Consider the following 16260-nt stretch of genomic DNA (forward strand, 5'->3'; position numbering starts at 1 on the left):
ACCACTGGGATGAGAGTTTAAGTGACTTCTAAATTTATTTCCAGCTCTACAATTCTATGACCCTTTTCCTTTGCAGTTTTTGTCACCCTTCTTCTTACACTTTGTTTCTCCTGTTTATTAATCTGGAAGCACTGCTGAGAAAATCAAGCCACATTCCAGTTTAACAGTGCCATGACTTCAACTCCCTAACTAAGCTCTTCCTTACTCTCATGTTCTCCTAAGCCTGGATGACCAGTTTAGCCTTTCACTTTGCCTAAAGATATGTACTTCTGTAAGGTAGGAATCCCCAGCTCATACTTTCCTCTTGGACGACTTATTTACTCTTTCACTGGTGCCTTCTTCGGCAATCAATGTCTTACCTGCAATTCTTGTGCAGAGGATGCTGTTGCCCACACCTCGCACTGCCTTGCCAGACCTCTGGCTGGGCTCCGTGGACACTGAGAACTGCTACCCTCTTCTGTAGGCAAGGCAGACCTGCTGCCCCAGTGGGACAGCCAAAAGGAGAGCTTGTTTTTCAAGATGAAAACATGGGTTGTTTCTGTTGGCAGATTTAGGATCAGTAGGTAGAAATCCAGAGCTCTGGACCCCAGAAGGATCTTGGAATAAATCTCCAGAGAACTCCGAAAAACTGTATGGTGTTACAACATTCACTAGCTTCCCAAAAAAACATTTACTGATTTTCTGCTTTGCCTTGAAGCTTCAGAAATCAGACATTAGAAAGCAAAAAGGAACTAACAGTTTACTTAAGGAAGGAGACATGGAAGTAATCATGTAATCTGGGATGTGAATAAAATGCTGTGGGAATACCAAAGGGGAACAGTCACAACAGACACCATCTCCTACATACTCTCCTGGGTTCTACAGAGGAACATGAAGGCACAGACTCTGTCCTGGCTTAGGATGGGGATCAATTTCCTGCCGAGCCATATACCAGCCAAGAGACTTTGGGAAATTTATTCCAGTTCTCTGAAATAGTCCTTGTGGCAGTAGTACTGGGGAGACTAAATGAGAACGAAAGCAAAGGACTTGCAAAATTTCCGGTACAGAGTAGGTAAATAAAAATGTTGCTTCCCTTCTCTTTCATACCTTCTCATGGTAGGGATTATTGGGGCAATTACTCAAACAATGTTTCTGGAGATGGATCCCAATTTCAGCCTTTCCAAATATCTCCATCATGATAAAGTTTCTGGACTCTGCAAGTGGAGGCTCTTAGGACCCACCATAATATATAGTTATTTCTTTGGACAACACACCTGAAATATTTCCATTTCCACCTCCCTTTCCCCCCGTTTCTTATTCCCTCTCCTATGGATTTTCCTCCTGAGACATGAAGCCCTCATTTCATATTTTCTCATTCTAGTTTCTGGGCACAATGAAGAAACTGCTGGTATCTCAGCTCCTGATCCTGGTAATTTCTTCAACATCAGCCTTCCTGGATAGAATACGCTCTTTCCATCTAAATACACCAGTGTGATGGGTGTGTCCCTGGTGCCACTAAGTGTTCCCTTGAATGACACTTAGGAGATGCCTCATTTGCAGGCATCTTATCCAGAGATGTGAAAAAAAGAGGCACCCTTTTTTGAGGACTGGTGAAGTCTCCAGTGAGAGAGAGAGAGGATCAGAACTTGGGATTAGCAGGAAGATACTAACTAGCTCAGAAACCAGGTCCCCTTGGAGTGTGAGCCAAGGGGAGAAAAGCTGTGTGGGTCCACAATGAAACAAAGATGGAGCTTTCGGATGCCTCCATCTCTAAAGCTCTGATAGAGAAGCAGGAGACTGTCAAGCCTCATATATTCTATTAAAAAGATAGATGACATCATCTGCCATGACACTGAAATTTTTAATTTTGGATTTCACTTTAAGTAGCTGGAGTTAGAGATACAGCCTTCCTCATAATGAAATTATACTCCATGTTGTCACCTACCTGGTCTGTAGATTTTTGTGTGGTGATCTCCAACTTTCACCTGGAAGACATGTTCAGAGCAAAATCAAGCCATTGAATTTATTTTTTATACCAGTCAGTCTATTTCTATTATTGTCAGTCTTAGAAAGTAGAGAGAGAAAGAGAGAAGGTTCACATTTAATAAATAGAAAATATTTATTATACAGTATTATCAAGATTATTTGACAAAAGGCAGTAATGAGCCAAAGGAAAACACTTTTACAAGAAGCTAAACAACTTGTCTAAGCACGTACATTGGGGGGGAGAGTTTTTGCATTTTTGGTATAGGGTATGTATGTCTACACTTCCAATTTTGAACAATTATGTATAAGAGCTAATACTCTATTGTATTCAGAAAAACTTTTAATCAGGATATTAGGCATTCAGAGTAATAACGTGACTGGTGTTGAATGTGTTCACCAAATGTTTCAGAGTAAAACCTCAGAACAATCTGACGTATTTGAAAAGTAGAAGCAGTTTTCTTGATCTATTCTTAATTTAAAGAATGCACAAGTCCTGTTTTCAAAGACATATGTCAGTGGCATTTAAAAAAGATCATGTTTCACTAGTAATTGTATGCTTTCCTTTACTACTTTGCCAATTAGTAGACGGTCTATTAAGTATTGGAACCATCCAGTTTTCTCTTTCTTCTTCATGACAATGAAAATATGGAACTGAAATCCACGTTTTAGTCATGAGCTCTTTCTACCAAAGGTGTAATAAAATAACTTTTTAAAAGGAAAGGCAGTTTATTCTTGATATAAAACTGACTAAACTTGGCAGTAGAATATGGGAAGACATAAGAAATGTGAGTTTCAAACATTGGAGTGGATGTTAATTTCTGAACAAATGAGGCAGTGAGTATTTAAAGATTTCCAAGATGATTTCTGGCTGAGTAATCAGCAGCTTCAACATGAAGGAAGCATATTAAACATGACTGAACATAAGGTATAAACAAAGATATTTAAGGGGATAAGATTCATTCCCACATAATTCAAGAAATCAAAACAGCAAGAAAAATCTCTTTTATTGGGGGTAAAAAGAGGGAGCAAAAATGAAACAACTGGATTACACATACATGAATATTATATGCTGCAAATAACAAAAATAAAAAGACAAGTTATGACAGTGAACATATAGGAATAAAACATGGAACTAAAAATTAAAAGAAATCAAAAAGTGATGAATCAATAATTTGAGAAATTATGACCAGACTTAGAGTTTAGTGTATGCTTTAAGCACATAAAGCTCAAGTAGCTGTGGAAATATTTAAAAAAAAAATGAAATAATGTAAATATTGTCTTTTCAATCTTGTGTGTAATAATGATGTATGCAAGTTTATAAAACATACCTTTTTACTGCTTTCCATCATTTTTGTGAACTTTTAATATAACAAATTTTCAAACCACTTCATTAATAACATATTTCAACATCATAAAATATCTGAAAAATAAGTTCCCTCTTTAGAAGAAGAACCATCTGAGCAGCATATGAAACACATGAGACCAGAGCACTCAAACCTTCAAAGACCTCCTGTAGATATTGATGGCAATGGAATATAAAACATGATTGGAACATAAAAATATCTATATTATATCAGAAAGATAATCTTCTAGTTGCAGTTAGGTTGACATTACATTGCACAAATTTTATTATCACGGTATACAAGGACACAGGAATACATTCACTTGCTAGTTACAGGGACTTGACAATCGGAAAGAATTATTTGCCATTTAAACCAATAATAGTTGCTATGAGTACACCGTTAAGTTCAAAAATGAATTTGTTTCTGTAGTACATAGGAGAAACAATGGCACCAAATACACATACTGCATCTTAGAAGTTCAACTGGTAAATATTATTTGCTACAGAAAATGGAAGGTAACACTTTTGCCATATGGTTTGTTCTCTTTAACTAAAGGGCAAAGGAGCCCCACTGGCACACCAGTAAATCCTCAGAAAGTCTTCTGCCACTCTCCAAACAATCTCGTCTGCCTTTTCTCCAGATCACCAACAAGTATCAGATATGGGAAGCTGATTTTGCTGACTGATTTTGTTCAAAGCCCCAAGCTCTCGTACTTTCTTGCTTCTCATTCTGTTCTCCCTTAGCACTCCTGATGAAGCCCTTTTTGGTGATGATTTTGCTCTTATTCCTGTTTTCCTAAATAGAGGGAAATCACAGAGCAGCAAGGTGTCCACACACCTTTCTCCAGGTGTGACAGCAAGGCTGGCACTGAATGGGGTGCAGTGGTTGAAGAGGGACCCCTTTATGGACCAGTTCCCAACAGTCCGGAAGACCAAGGATCTGTGGGCCCAGTAAGGAGAGGGCTTGAGAGAAATGAGCTGCTGTCTGTCCATCACTCTTCTCTGGGTGGTTCCACGCCTGCCTCTTTTCACCCACCTGCTCTGAATGGCTGTATCACCATCACTAGGAATACCCTGACTGTGAGTTAATGACTCAGCTGGGCGGACCTCCTGTAAAATCCCCTTCCAAACCAGCCAAGAATGCAGGCATGCCTATCTATGCCCATTTGTCCAAAGAGAGTATGTTTGTTGATTTTATTTATTTTTATGATAAAGGTTATATGCTATAAGGGATTGTGCTTTGACAGAATTCCCTTTCTTCCCAGAGAAAGCTTTTGAATACTTCAAGAATCAGGACCCTCTCCCGGATCACTTTTTGCTCGCAGAGTCCAGCATCTCTCGCGTTCGCCTTGTTAGGGTGTCAGCAGCTGTCTCTCCCTTGCTCGGGACTTCACCCTCCAGCCTCCGCTTCTCCCCCAGTTTTCTGCACATCTCCGGAGGTGCTGATACTTCTTGACCACTCTGGCTTTTCCCTGTGGACACCTCCTCCCTACAGGGTGGAAGAGCTTTGCTTATAGTCCCTCAGGATGACAGAGGCGTAGGTCACGTTGGGAGGGGTGCAGAGCACTGACTCGGACACGGGAGAGCTGGGCACCGAGCTACCCGAGGCCACTGAGTCGCGGAAGGGGGACGGAGGCGTCAGGGCAGGCGAATCCTCTAGGGTCGGTTTGCTGGCTGCCTGCAGGTCCTCCTCCTCCTCGTCCAGTTCATCTTCCTCCGTGTTCCCTTCCCGCTCATACACATACTCCTGGAGGAGCTTGAACCTCTCGCTGTCGTCCTCGTCGTCGTCCTCCGCTGGCGGGGAGGCGGGCTCCTCCCCGAAGGTGCTCAGCTGCAGCGGGAGCATCTGCAGGTGCTGCGGGGGCGCCGGGGGCGGAAACAGGGACCGCACCCCATTCCCGGGACCCCCGGGGACAGCGAGCACCGCGTTGAAATCCGGGATCCCGGTGCTGAAATTGTTGACCACTCCCTGCAGCTGGTCCAGGAGGGCTTTCTGCGGCTGCGGCTGCGGCAGTGGCGGCGGTTGCTGGAGGGGAGGGGGCAAGCCCTTGGGGATGGCCGGGTCAGCCAGGAATAGGGGGGTCTCCTCCGCAGTCAGGTGGGGCGGCAGAGGCGGGGTGCTCGCCGCAGTTGGCACGCGTCGGTGCATCACCATGGAAGGACTGCTGGGAGGGCTGAAGCCTACCGGCTGGGCGTCCTCCTCCTCCAGGTTGTAAAGGGTCTTGGTGCTGGTATCTGAAAATGTCAGGCTCTTGCCAGAGCCTTGGTAACTTTTAGTGAGGGGTTTGATGACGGCTGTTTGGTTGCAGGCCGTCTCATTGGTCTTCACGTGCACAGAGAGGCGGTGCCACATGTGCTGTCCCTTGGGCACCTGTCTTCCACCTGGTTCAGACCATGACACAGACTTGCCATTAGAACTATGAATAAAATAGAGATGGGTTTATTTGCAGGTATATCATGCGCACCGGATGAAATACATATAAAATATTTGCAAGCCCAGCTCCAAGCCACTGGACTCCCTTCTCCTCCCCTGTATGTCTGTCCTCCACACCCCCAACCTGTCCTTATTCCGCAGCAAATGCCAAAAGTCGAAGTGACACAGGCTGCCTCTGAAGCTGCAGCCAGTGACTCCATCCACCCTAAGACAAGGCAGGACATTTTGACCCTGAGAAAAGCTGTAGGGGAGAGAAAAGCCAACTTGTAGAAGCAGCTATTTTCATTTAGGTCTACGACTTCACAGTTATAACACACACACACACACACAAACACACACACACATGCTTGAAGGCAATGATAAAACTGTTGCTCAGTGATAGCTTTGAAAGACTCCAAAATTAGTGGAGGAAACAAAAATAAAATCTTAATTACACATGGACAACAGAGCATAATGACCAAAGCTGGTTGTCTCCCTTTCTTCTTAGTCCCTGGGACAAATTAAAATTCACATGTAAAGCCACCCTCATTGTCCTGTGGGTTAAAAAATACATCCTCTCAGTTGCCCATTCTAATATGCAGGTATTTCCTGTGATAACAGGAGCAGCGTGGTCATACACACGGCACCTGTACAGAAGAGAAAAAAAGGAGATGACAGAAAAACCCAGACCCGTGCTGCACTTAAGAGTTTCCTAACTTTTGATTTTCCTTTTATTTCAAAATATTGTTTCAGACACATATAGTGGATCACAATTCACTCACAGCAGCTCGTTTGGGATTTTCACACTGGCAACGTTTAGCTCGGTGTGTTTGAAAGAGGCAGAACTGGAAGGCCCAGAAAAATACAAATACCCCATCCTGCTTTAGTCTTCTTATATAGCTTATGCAAATGAGACCAAACTAAGATTCAGATGAAACAGAAGTTAGCAAGACAAGGACCTCTCAGGGCTTTCCCCTCACGGAGCACTTGTGAAAAGTCTGAGGGCATCAGTTGCCCTTCACCCTTACCAATGTTCAGCTTCTTGAAGCTCTCATAAAAGCAACGAAATAGAATATATCTCTGAATAAGAAAAAAATGAGATGCATGCTGTTTATATACTACAAATTCTATTCTGTCTGTTCTAATAACTCTGGTCTTTTTGGACTCAGTTTATTTTCTGTATAATTTTTAGCAGATGGTAATACCTTACCAGAGCACACTATTAATAACAGCAGTGTTAGCACAAATCAGGAAATCATTTTTTTCTTTTTTCTTTGCTTTTTCTTTGTATGCATGAAAACAACAGAGAAAGTAGCACAGTAATGACACATTTCTGACATTAAAAGGAGGATGAGAAAATTTAGGTTTTTTCTTAAGTGGATATGTGACATAGACACATCATAGCCTTTTGTTTGGAAAAATGTAGGAAATGATCAATAGGTAACACAATGATTTATTTAATCATTTTGAAAATGTAAGAATGAATATTTTGATAATTATATGTAGTGTCACATTTACGAGGGTAATGTTTAGACATTTCAAAATTTATAATCCTGAAAAGTGAAGTGAGTCAAATAAGCAGAGATTTATGTAGAAACGCTGACATTAAATTATAGAAATTCTGGATATAAAGGTTCTAAAACAGATGTAACAGCTAAAATTTTCTCATTATTTGGGAAGAAGATAGTTCCTCTATATATCTGAAAATCTATGCTATATTTTTAACTGTCTAAGAAAAAAAATCTCATCTCAAAATAGGATATCAAAATTAATATTTCACTCAAATGTATGCTTATTATAGTTCCTGAGAATGTGCAAGTGCTTGTAAATATGAAATTACTGATTATCAGCTTCTACACTCTCTTGTTAGAATAGCTGACTCTATTCTGAGTTGAGCAAACTAAAGAATGAGCCAATGGTGTTCCGGGCAAGAACAGGCAGTCAACCAGCCAGCCAAAGGCAAGACTGGAATCCACATTTCCTGTTCTGAGTTTGAAACTCTAGGTAAGTTCACCTCCTTACTTCCATCTTTCTCCATTTCCTCCATCTCCCACTCTACTTGCAGTGTTTCTCTCTGTATGCAATTAATGTGCCTCTTCTTGAAAGTATAAAACTGCCTCGCTGCCTCTTGCTTTGCTTAAATATGCTTTAGTGTAATTTCTAACCTCAAGACTTTGCATCCCTTTCAGTTGCAATGGAAACACTTTTTCCTTCTCCAAATGCCTGCCTCTCCAAGTTTCTTAAGAAAATTACCAAAGTAAAAGGTGCCTTGTGTGTTCACTTAATTGTGTTTGTGTTTATGGGTGTATGTATTAAAAATTTTTTTTGAGAGTTAGTCTGACTTAATTTGATCACTAGGCTCAGACACCCAAAGAAAACATTGTCCAGTCTCCATATACACCAGCAAAAAGGGCAACCTTGTATTCCTGGAACTTCATTCACCTCCTCCCACTCACTTACATGGGATGTTTCCCTCCTTGTCCAAGGCTCCTGTATGAGCTTCTTTTTCAAACATGTAAAAGGCATTACTAATTATCTTGCAGACAGATATGCACTATTTAGTTCTGTTTTAATCCAATACCATCTTTATTCTTGTGATGGGAGATTTTCACTCTAGCTGTCAAAATTATCAGCTTTCCTTCCCCTTAGAGCCTTGCTCTAGATTTTCTATAAAGTACTATTTAATTAGGAAACAGTTCTAATGCCCTAGGGACTTTATCAGATTAAGGAAATTAGATTAACCTTTTTTTTTTTTTTTTTGTCCCCAAGGGCTAAATGAATTGCTTCCTAAAACCAGAGACGTCGAGGAAATGCATCATCTCATAGAAACTGAAGCCCATGCTATAAACTTTGGTCCTTCTGGATTGGTTATTTTTAGCCTATGGTCCATAGACAGCTTGAATGGTCCATGAATCTACACATGCCTTAAGCATTTTTTTTTTTTTAGGCTGAATCAATATTATGTCCTTGTAGATTATGCAGTGCTATTTTTAAATGCAAAATGCCTTTATGATAAATTGTGCTTCTAGATACAAGTGTAACTAAGTTCTGAGATGCCTTTTTTTGTGCATTTTGTGTTCAAGTGGCCACTAATAGGTACAATTACTATCACAGATTCAGGTGAAGGTTTAATAATAGTTTTGATGTGAAAAGTGATTAACTAATTTGAAAAGGTTGGGAATCCATTGCTGTGTATTAAGAAGAGAAAAATACATAAAATATGGGAATAAATGCAAAAAGGAATAAATGCATTATGAAGATGAGATATTATTCTGAAATGAGACTTTTATTTAATCCCAGATAACTGCAATATCTTATGTTTCAGCCGCTAGCTTCTTCCTTCTAATATTTAATTTTACTTGGTTTCCTAATCTTAGGAAAAGCTATCTGGTTTAGAAACACCACAGAATTTCACAAAGCACCTCATCCTTCTTGCTGTAACTTCAAAAGACAGACATCGGACTTAAACAATCTCATGCTTAAAGATCAAATGCAGTAGCATCTGGAGTAAATACCTCAAGTGGCTAAACATCTTGACTGATACTGAAATAACTGGAGGAAATCGCTGTTAGACTGGGAGGAACTAGAGACGTGGAGGATGCCAGACACTGACAGTGTGCAGAGCTAAGCTGGCCAAGGGCTATAGTTTCATCTATAAAAGACTTGGGATCCTGCTTTGGTTTTTCTTTCATTAGATAAGTATCACAATCCGCGCCCCCCCCCCAAAAAAAAAAACAGAAAACCCAATATTTACAGCACTTTAGAGAATAGTTAGAAGTGGGTGGTGTAAACAGATTAGTGTCTCTTTAGCTTTCAGGGTGATCCTGTCTGTTTTATTTGTTTCAGTAAGTACTAGTTACATCTGCAGAGCACACTGCTCTGCTCTAGAGAGGTCTAAAATGGGAATAACAGTGGGTGGGTGTTTGAGATCAGGAGGCAAGCATCCTGCACAAGCTGCCTGAGGGGAAAGCTTGCACAACACCTGTCTCCCTTATGTCCAATTCAAGTCTTCGCCACTAAGCTTAATAGCTGCACAACAGACTTAAGAACGGTGTTCAGAGAGCCTACAGACAAGGCGAGACCTTTATGTGAGGAGGTAAGACTCACTCCGTGGAACCTGAGGAGGGTAGCCTTTGTTTCCTTTGAAAATGAGAATGGAAACAGGAAATGCCATTGAGTCATAGCATGGAGAGGATGGCTCACCAAGTAAAGAAAACAAACCACAGCCACAGCCCTGCAGCTCTGGCTGGGACACGTGGCTTTTCAAGGAAGGGGCGGTGCTGCCCCCACTGAAGCAATCCAGCTGGGATGTCACAGCTGCACCATCCAGGTATCTCACCTCCACCTACTTCAGCAAGCTGGTATCAGAATGCACTTTGAATAGTGATACTTGTAGCATTTTAGGCATAGGAACTATTTGAAACAATTTGAGTCAGACTCCTGTTTTCCCAGGCAACCCCAAGCTAGTCTTCAATACAAAGGACACTCACTGACTCCAGTTTCACTTCCTGAAGGCTTTCCAGAAAAGTCTTATATTCAGTATATATTCTCTGGAAGTTTATCTGAACATATTTAAAATTTCTCACCTTTTTGACTCACCGCTACCTGTAAGCTAGAGAATCTCTGAACGTGTTGCAGAAGACAAATGCTTTTTGATTACATGAGAACATGATAGTTTCTGCTGATATTAAATCTCAAATAGCATTGTGAATTTTGTCCCTCTCCTCTTTGATTCTAAGCTCATAATAAGTGGATCAGAAAAAAAATTGGCTTGCTGAAATTTACAATCCTATGAAATCTAAATACACAGTCCTCCTTTCAGAATCTAGGTCAATCATATTGATTATCCTAAAGTTATATGATTCGGGATAAATGACAACATAAAGAAAAGCAGTTAGGGAGTTCCCGTTGTGGTGCAGCGGAAATGAATGGGACTAGGAACCATGAGGTTTTGGGTTCGATCTCTGGCCTTGCCCAGTAGGTTAAGGATCAGGCGTTGCTGTGAGCTGTGGTATGGGCCACAGACGTGGCTTGGATCTGGCTTTGCTGTGGCTGTGGCTGTGGTGTAGGCCTGCAGCATCTGTAGCTCCCATTTGACCTCTAGCCTGGGAATCTCCATATGTCATGGTTGTGGCCCTAAAAAGCAAAAAGATTTTTTTAAAAAAGAAAGGAAGTTAGTTTTTATTAAAACTTGTGTTTTTGCTAATGAATTAATAAAGAAGCAGACATCGACAAGTGAAATTGCCTCATCAAGGCCGATAAAGTGTGGAAGACCCCGTAAACTTTGCCCAGGTATATCGTCTATTGTCTTAAGAAAATTGAAAAATCTATTGCAAACTAAAAAGTAGCATTCTGATAGTTACTAAACTTTTTCTAAGCACATTTTAAATGGCCTTTGGTTTAGTCTAATCATGATTACTGGCTGAAGAAAGAAATTCTGGTGCCAAAGTTTAAGACACTATGTTGGTACAGGAGCATGGTTTTAGCAGAGGTCTACCAGGTGTAATTCTATTCCTGCAGAAGTATAAAGGAGCCTAGATTATGTTCCTTTTGAAGAAAGTTCAGGTCAAGCATCATCGCCTTTTTTCTATGCTCCACACTTCCAGACCTATAATTTTAATAGCGAGTCTTTTGAGGCTGTTCACCAAAACCTGGAGTCCTCACAATTTGTCCTGGAGATACAGGGCAGTTGCATTGCTCTGCAGGGATTATTCCTCAGAGGCAGAAGAGATCCAGGCTGATCATAATGGTCCAGTAGGCAGCTTTATTTCTATCGCTGGCCCCTTTTCCTTGCTTGTTCACAAAAACTGTGGGAACTGGTCACAAAAAACAACCCCCCCAATAAACCTATTTTCTCTCTCTCTCTCTCTCTCTCTTTTTTTGCAGGAACAACCAAGGCTAAAAATAGCCAGTCTTAGTCTATGGTGTACAGCTTGGAAGCTACCAATCTCTTCCTGATCATTTATTGTCTCCAGAAAGAAAGCTTGAAAAGATCCCATTTCAAAAATCCTTTACAACCAACCTGTTAGCTTTGCTGACTGTCGTCTTATTTTTGAACACTTATCAAAGTGCACCCACTTTTGGCCTTTGTTTTATTTTTAGGCACTCACCTTTAAGTCATGAAAGGGTAAGTGATGCTCCTCTCTCTCTGGCCCTGCTGTCATGACAGGACAAGCACATCTACTAGTCCCATCAATCCATTTTGATAGGTAGCCAACAGCTGTCATAATCAGAAAGTCCTTACTGTGTCCTTGTTTAGACTCAACCCTTGGTTCAAGAAACACTCAATGCTTTTTGACTTGGGAGAACTACAGAGAATGCATCCTGACAAACTAGAGTGGTTACTAGATGGGGCGGTGTCCTCCCAACCACCACTTATTTGTCCCTCTAAGGGTCAGTATGGTTTGATTGAGACCTCATGCTTTCTATCTGGGCCTTTCAGGGGGACGTCAGAACATGACTTCCCAATGCACTCCACTGAGTGAGGTGAAGAGATGACAGGGCCCCCGTTCACTGGGCTCCGTGGCCAGGTTTCCTAGCGAATATTTAAACAAATTGGGCTCTTCTCATTTGAAGAGCTCTTGAAGCCACAGACACCTCATCAGTGAGCTCCCTTCTGCTGCAGGAATGTGTACCTTTGACTCTCCCAGGAGTTTGAAGGGCTGTAAAGGAACAGCTGAAAATGACCACAGACTCCGTGCACAATGAATTGAACAAGGTCTATGTTCTTTTGTTGACTTAAAGAGACACTGTCAAGATCTAAAGGTCAAAAATTGGACCAGACATGCACTGTTTTTATCAGACGGAGAAAAATCTGATAAAAAGCACTCAGAATTCTGGGAAAATAACTATTTTCCTTTTTTTTTTTTCAAAATTTACTTTTTTGGGACTCACAAAACTTTTGTTTTGTGCTCCCCAGGGCACAGGAAGCACCCAGCAGAGGATTATATTGGTGCCTGCCCCCCCACTGACATTATGGAACTCTTTCATAAGTTCAAATTATGGCTTTTAATTCAATGCAGACAGGATCATATCAAACATTTGTGCAGCAGCAAAAAAAGGCAAAGGAAGAAAAGAAAAGAAAGAGCTGTTTGCCAAGGAGAAGCTGACAAATTTGTGAAGGGGGAAAATTCACTTTCAAGTTTGTGAGTGGGAGTCACAAACAAAAGTGAATCTCTAGAATGGGAGAAGGTGTTGCATCTTGCATCGAAACATAAAAAAGCAAAAAGACTAACAACTTGACAGTGTCCTTTTAAGAACGATGGACAATCAAATTAAGGCAGTCGTGCAAACCATGGCACGTAAATGGTTCCTCATTCTTGATGGCATGCACCACATCTGTTTCCATGTTAGAAAGTAGAAAAACCCAGGAGAGAGAAAGCAAGGGGCAAACCACTATATTTTCCATGCAGCTTCTCTTACACATTCACTGCAGTGTGGGGGTTTTCAAAGCTGCACATGTGCCGACGGACATTGGCTGGTGGGCGAGAATTCTGGCTGCCTCTTCCTGAAGATTGAAAAGAAAAAGATACCCAGTGAGTGAGTGGTTATACATGTGTACAGAGATGGCGCTCACACCGCTCAGGCGGTGCCTGGGCTGGGGAAGGACCTGGGCTGGCTCCTGAACTTTTCTACACGTCATCCTCTCCACCTCCACCTCCTACATTTTCTTTGTGCTTCCCAGCTGTTTCCTACCACCAGGCTCATTTCTGAAAGCCACATAAGTGGAGTGTATTCTTTCTTTTACCTTGTGGGACCATCTATTTCCAAGTGGCAGCTGCTTTTTCTGCTGTGTGCTGTGTGTATATCTATCTCAAATTGGCTCTTTTTCCTCCACTCTTGACATCCCCCTGACTTTTCTCTTCTTTTTTTTTGCTTTTTAGGGCCATACCTGGAGCATACAGAAGTTCCCAGGCTAGGGGTTCAATTGGAGCTGCAGTTGCCGGCCTACACCACAGTCATAGCAACGTGGGATCCAAGCTGCGTCTTCAACCTACACCACAGCTCACAGCAACGTGGGATCCCTGGGCCACTGAGCAGAGCCAGAGATGGAACGTGAATGCTCATGGATACTAGTTGGATTTGTTTCCGCTGCATCACAGTGGGAACTCAGCCACACTCTGGACTTCACTTGAATCCTCCCACCAACTACCTCTTTAAGGGATGTGTATGGATTTCTGTCTTACACCGTGACTTTTAATTGTATTTCTAGTTTTTCTCTACATTATGTCATCCTAAAAGCATTGCTGTCACTTTACAGAAAATCACATGTATCTCTTGATTCTCTCAAGATGGAATGTATACATATTGATGAAGAGAAAGGAAGCGGCAAGAGATTGGATAAACCTGCCCCAAAGAAGAATATCATCTCATTCCCTGCTTGGGTGTCTCCTTGTTCAGCACAAGGTGTGATCTAGTGCAGTGAGAAGAGCTCTAACCAGACTTGGGAAGGCAGGTGAGGAGGTTGTGCACCCTTGCCCTTTCTTGCATTTGGAGTTGAGGACGCTTAAGTTTCCCAGGAGTTAAGAAGCACTTTGGAAGCTAGTGGGATAAAGCCATCTTAGTCTCACTCCACATACGAGGGCTGCCAATCACAGGAAAAAATTTTAGGAACAGGTTTGCTAAAGGTGAACCATCCGCAGGTGCTGTGAATGGATAAGGTGGCAGTTGTGAAGTCCCCTAAGAGGTTTTCTAAAAACTCACAAATCCTTACTATAAATCATCCTTGGGCCAGCTACCCCAAGATGCTGGTGACAGTTATCCAGTGTTAATCAGAAGACGACCTCAAGAGCTCAAGGCAAGTCAAAGACCTTTGCCAATTCTATCTCTTTTGCCCATCAAAGCAGGGACAGGAGGAGAAATTCAGAAGAGGGAAGACCCAGAGATATTTGAGGAGTAGATCATGTTACTTCCCAGTCCAAGTCTTTCAGGCTGAGGCCTGGCATTGTTCTGGGAAGGAGAGAAATGAGTTTGAGGTTTGAAACAAGAATCCAGTGGACTATTTGTGCAATGCTTGAAAGGGAGGAATCTAATCTGACTGTAGAGGTGAGAAAAAAACATTCATAGCACAGATGAAGGTAAGAGAGAAAAAATAAAATTGATCAATATGTATATTTCCATCAATATACTGGGAAGTTCAGTAAACCACTTGAAAGTATATGATCTACCCAGATAAGTATGAAATTCTCATCCAGAGGTTAAAAACTTGAAACACTTTGGTATAATTTCATTACCACTACAATAACCATTTATATAAGAAAATTAGACATAGAGATAGTTAGCTATTGAAATTGCCAAAGTAATATAACACCCAATATGCCCACTTGAAATTACAAAGATCATGAAAACAATTAAAACATTAGTAGTAGAGGCCCAGGAATAAAAATATGTTTGAATATGTAAATGAAGTTATTGGTAGAAAAGAGCATTTCACTTGTAAAATATTAGAACAACTTCATTTCTCATGAAAAAAAGGCAAAAAATGCATCCAAAGCATTTGCCTTTGCCTTTCTAAACTGCCTGCATCCCTTGAATCCCGCAACTAATTCTCCTTTAGATAATGTCTGTATATGGAATGGCCCAATGATGCTGGGAAGCCAGGACCAGTGGCAGGGCTGGCTTCACGGCTCTGTGACCAATACAGACTCACAGTACCTTCCTCAATAGAAAGCCCTGCACGCAGGGTTTAGTCCTCTGTGGTCGTCCTTTTGAAATCATAATCATTTTACTACTTAATTTGTGTTTTGTAAGTGATGTGGAAATGGAGCTTGCACTGAGGGCTTAGGGCCTCACCTCACACATGGTCTTACCTCACTGGATAGGTTTCTAGCTTCTTTTTTCCCTGCCCACCCCTGAACACCCAGGCCTAGAGTCCATCCAGCCTTCACTACCCACCCCCGTCCAAGGATTCCCTGTCCCACTCCACACTTAGCAAGGTCCTCTGGGCATGTGTGTGGGGAGATCAGATCAGGATCCAGCGCACATGCCCAGAAGCATCTCCAGGCCATGACTGGCAGTGGCCAACTCCTCCTTGTACTGGCAGGTCCACTATGCATTGGGTGAGTAACACAGCATAGGCGAGCCTATTGCCCATCCTCCATGCAGGTCCCTTGCAGGTCCCTGTGCCATTGCTGCAATACTTTTGGGGGTCACTGATCTACCATTGGCTGGGGGCAAGAGGCATGAGGAAAGGGGAGATGCCCGGTTCAGTTTCTCTGTGGACTCTACCAGTGACTGGCTGGAGGGAAGCCTGGCAGCCTGATGGCTGCATGTACGTGTCCTCCCAGAGTTGGGGCTGCTACTCCTTGCAGAGTCTGTACATGCTCACCGAGTACAAGGGAGTACGGTATTAAATGCAAATGAAAAATACCATGATGGGTCAAGAGGGAGACTATAGAAGAAAGGAGAAGACTTTGTTTTAGTACCTTCAACTATTTTCCCCTTTATGTTTTCAACCAGAGGCTCCAGGTTTTCCTTTTGCTCCGGGCCATGCAAATGTTGGAGCTCGTCCTATCTGCTGGGATGTACAGATGATGATAAA

General features: G+C 41.9%; 1 protein-coding gene across 3 annotated transcripts in view; it reads right to left on the reverse strand.

The window, feature by feature from the left end:
- Positions 1-3863: 3863 nt before the first annotated feature.
- The window catches only part of GRM1 (glutamate metabotropic receptor 1), a 387818-nt gene continuing 375421 nt past the window's right edge, over positions 3864-16260 (reverse strand). Inside the window, exon 8 of one of the 3 annotated variants that reach the window (XM_047769317.1) lies at positions 3864-5724. In XM_047769317.1, the coding sequence (XP_047625273.1) occupies positions 4797-5724 (928 nt within the window). In that variant the 3' untranslated portion in view covers positions 3864-4796. Of the gene's footprint in view, positions 5725-13166; positions 13228-16260 lie in introns of those variants that run through there. The other 2 variants (XM_047769318.1, XM_047769319.1) reach the window with 2 other exon arrangements.

This window comes from Phacochoerus africanus, chromosome 2 (assembly GCF_016906955.1).
Source record: "Phacochoerus africanus isolate WHEZ1 chromosome 2, ROS_Pafr_v1, whole genome shotgun sequence".
Lineage (NCBI taxonomy): Eukaryota > Metazoa > Chordata > Mammalia > Artiodactyla > Suidae > Phacochoerus > Phacochoerus africanus.